The sequence below is a fragment of the Primulina huaijiensis genome, chromosome 3, assembly GCF_012295235.1.
Source record: "Primulina huaijiensis isolate GDHJ02 chromosome 3, ASM1229523v2, whole genome shotgun sequence".
In the NCBI taxonomy this organism is placed as follows: domain Eukaryota; kingdom Viridiplantae; phylum Streptophyta; class Magnoliopsida; order Lamiales; family Gesneriaceae; genus Primulina; species Primulina huaijiensis.
The window spans coordinates 1,776,485-1,779,603 of NC_133308.1; the positions used below are offsets into that span (position 1 = coordinate 1,776,485).

Genomic DNA, 3,119 nt, shown 5'->3' on the forward strand with positions numbered 1-3,119 from the left:
TTAATATTTATGATAAACATAAAGAAGTTCAAACCTGGAAGACTTTTTTTAACTGCCATTTTTGCAAGTGGGGATCCAAACTCTCCAATTTGTTCCGTGAACAATTTAATCTGCAAAACATATATGTTTGATAAAACTATAGTATATTGGATATAAAATATGTTATGTAAAATTTATAAATATCATACCTCATTAATCATTGAAGCTTGTGAATTTAAATCAGGTTCTAGTCTCTTGATTACTGTCTTCAATCCTCGTCTTACTTCATCCGTATAAACACAAGTTCCAGAATATTGAAGCATTGGATTGAGAAAATATGCTAAAACACACAAAAATTTTAAAATATATGACAATAACCACAACAATGAATTTATTTTATGTAAATATAATCTCATTTTACCTGCAGCATGTAGATGTTGGTGTAATTGATTATATCAACGCTCATTAATCACATCCCAATACAGTTTCCAGTCATTTACACTTTGTTGTATACATAATTTAGCTCTATCCATTGCTTCATATATAATTGACAGAGTTGGCTTATTGTCTTGGTCAACCAACTTCAAAACTTTTACGAGAAGTTCCATTGCTGCGCATATGCCACGAGCCGACTTCCAAAATTTTGCATCCAAAATTATCGCTGTAATTTTTTCGGCATCCTTTCGTCTCTTGCTTGTATTGTTGTACTCTTGCCACTCAATAGAAGTGCACAATCTCTTCAAATCTTCAGAATATCGGACGAGACTTTCTAAAGAGATAAATTCTGTAGCAAAGCGAGTGATTCCAGGTCTCAACAATTCACGGTCATTTGTATAGATTTTCATTAAGTTCACAACTTTGTCACTATTGTATATAAAACTTGTTATTTGCTTTGCTTTATCAATGCACCTCTTTACCTTTGCCATCTTACCAATGTCTTCAAGCATAAGATCAATGCAGTGTGCAGCACAAGGTGACCAAAACATGTGAGGTCTTTCAATCATCAATTTCTGTCCAGCAGCCTTATTTGCACTTTCACTACCTGTAACCACATGAACAATGTTTTCCTCTCTAATCTCGTCAATAACTTTATTCAAAAGAGATAATATAAAATCGGATGTCTTTCTTTGGTTTGTGCAATCCACTGAACTATGAAATATCATGTTGCGATCACAATATATCATAAAATTAATGATAGGATGCTTATTGCGTGTGCTCCAACCATCACACAGGATTGTACATCCATATTTTGGCCATTTCGATTTTAATGTATTTAAATATGCAGTAATATCTTCCACCTCCTCTTCCAAGAAAACACCACCTATTTGACGTCCAGAAGGACCTTGTACTCCAGGTCCAACATCGGCGATGGTATTAATCATTGTTTGGTAGTATGGACCACTATCTGCTGCATGAAATGGAATTGCATTGTATATAAACCATTTTGAAATAGCCTTCCCAACATCTTTGACTTTTTCAAGAGCAAACCAATTTTTTATACTCTTTCGTTTTGATGGAAACATGTAAGAATCAATCTCTTTCGATGGTAGTTGAGCTCCCTCTCTTACGCTAAAGCTACGAGGAATTTGTTTTCTTAAATTGGGATTTGCACCAAGTGATGATGAACTACCACCAACATTTCCTGAAATTAAAAGATACAAACTAATCAGAATTTTAATTGTACTACAATAAAAAAGAATTTTTTAAAATAATAAACTAATTTGAGACTACAAAAATAACATATTTATTTACCTGAACCATATCGGTTATACATCTCTTCTTCAAATGCTCTTGTTCTACGACTTTCTTTCATTGCTTTTCGCAATGCCCTATATTCCATATCTGGTAAAATTTCTTCATTGGTATCATCAAATTTATCATCTCCACTGTCACTGCCACTATCAAGTCGATGTATGCTCTGCTGAATTGCATTTAATGCAATTTTTTTTTTCTTTTTGATTAAATTCTGTCAGACTTAGTATCTTGAAGATGTTTCCGTAACATCAATAATATCTCCTTTGGAGCTTTAGTGCATGACTCAACATTTCCAGTAACATGAGCAATATGTTGTTTTAATCTTGTAATTCCACCATTTATAACTTTCCCACAAAATATGCATTGTATTGTCTTTCTATCACCTCCGATGGATTTACCAAACTCCCAACCAAGATCGAGTTTTGGAGCCATTGTTCAAAAGATTTACTGATTCATACTTTATATTTAGATCATTTGAAAAAGAAATTTTTTGCAAATTAAAAGTAAATTATAAGGAAAATATCGTACCTTTGAATGAATTAGAGCAAATATTCAATTTATAATCTCTAGCAGTCCTATGAAATTTTAGGCAATGGTTTAAAATAAATATATTGAGTTATATAAAATAAAAAATTCAAAGAAACCAACAACCCAAACTATTTCTCAATTTTGACGTTTGAAATTGTAAATACAAAGGAGAAAGAAATAAAATTACTTCAAAACTTAGCACAAAAATTCAATATCATATAATTTTGATCACCACATAATTTCAGCTTTCTCAAAATTTTGGGTCGAATGCATATAAGTGATATTCAACAAAAATTCCCAAATTCACAATATTCATCTATTTAAAATTTTCTTAGGCTTCGGATATAACATATAGAAATTAATCGAATGCATATAGCAATTAATCAACGAAGAATTGATATAAATCGAAAGAATAGTAGCAATAAAACTCACGCAGATGGAGAGAACAACCACTTCAAGCTTCTTTTCTTTTCTTGAAGGTTCAACACAGGTCATGGGTTAAGACTTAGGAGAGGAGAGGAGATGCTGGCTGACCCCTTACCAGCTGCGCACGGTGGAGATTGAACGAAGGGTAGAGAAAGCCGAGAGAGATGAACAAAGAGAATGGACTTGGACGAAGCTGTAGAAAGCTGGACTAACCAATAATGCTATACGAAGCAATTATTGGAGCACAAGACAAATCCTCTTCTTTTTTATTTTTAAAATTGTTATTCTCCAAACAACAATCTGTTNAGAGAGATGAACAAAGAGAAGGGACTTAGACGAAGCTGTAGAAAGCTGGACTAACCAATAATGCTATATGAAGCAATTAATGGAGCACAAGACAAATCCTCTTCTTTTTTATTTTTAAAATTGCT

At 32.6% G+C, this 3,119-nt stretch overlaps 2 protein-coding genes across 4 annotated transcripts in view; both read right to left on the reverse strand.

The window, feature by feature from the left end:
- LOC140972919 (uncharacterized) overlaps nt 1–2,958 on the reverse strand; it is a 5,336-nt gene extending 2,378 nt beyond the window's left edge. The window contains exons 1-6 of one of the 3 annotated variants that reach the window (XM_073435398.1): nt 2,695–2,958; nt 2,263–2,309; nt 1,732–2,181; nt 401–1,621; nt 189–319; nt 35–110 (exon numbers count right to left, since the gene is read on the reverse strand). In XM_073435398.1, coding sequence (XP_073291499.1) covers nt 35–110; nt 189–302 — 190 coding nt within the window. In that variant the 5' untranslated portion in view covers nt 303–319; nt 401–1,621; nt 1,732–2,181; nt 2,263–2,309; nt 2,695–2,958. Of the gene's footprint in view, nt 1–34; nt 111–188; nt 320–400; nt 1,622–1,731; nt 2,182–2,262; nt 2,310–2,694 lie in introns of those variants that run through there. The other 2 variants (XM_073435400.1, XM_073435399.1) reach the window with 2 other exon arrangements.
- On the reverse strand, nt 435–2,757 carry LOC140974639 (uncharacterized). The gene is made up of 3 exons (XM_073438188.1): nt 2,695–2,757; nt 1,732–1,897; nt 435–1,621 (listed from the first exon to the last, which is right to left on the reverse strand). Exons 1-3 carry the CDS (start codon nt 2,755–2,757, stop codon nt 435–437), a joined length of 1,416 nt encoding a protein of 471 aa, XP_073294289.1.
- Nucleotides 2,959–3,119: the final 161 nt, after the last annotated feature.

Bases quoted from the DNA above. Each gene is read 5' to 3' on its own strand.
- LOC140974639 (XM_073438188.1), bottom strand. From the start codon at position 2,757: ATGACCTGTGTTGAACCTTCAAGAAAAGAAAAGAAGCTTGAAGTGGTT. The intron at 1,898-2,694 runs GTGAGTTTTATT...GCAATTCAGCAG, and splicing joins TGGTTGTTCTCTCCATCTGC to AGCATACATCGACTTGATAG. The intron at 1,622-1,731 runs GTAAATAAATAT...TTTTAATTTCAG, and splicing joins GTATAACCGATATGGTTCAG to GAAATGTTGGTGGTAGTTCA.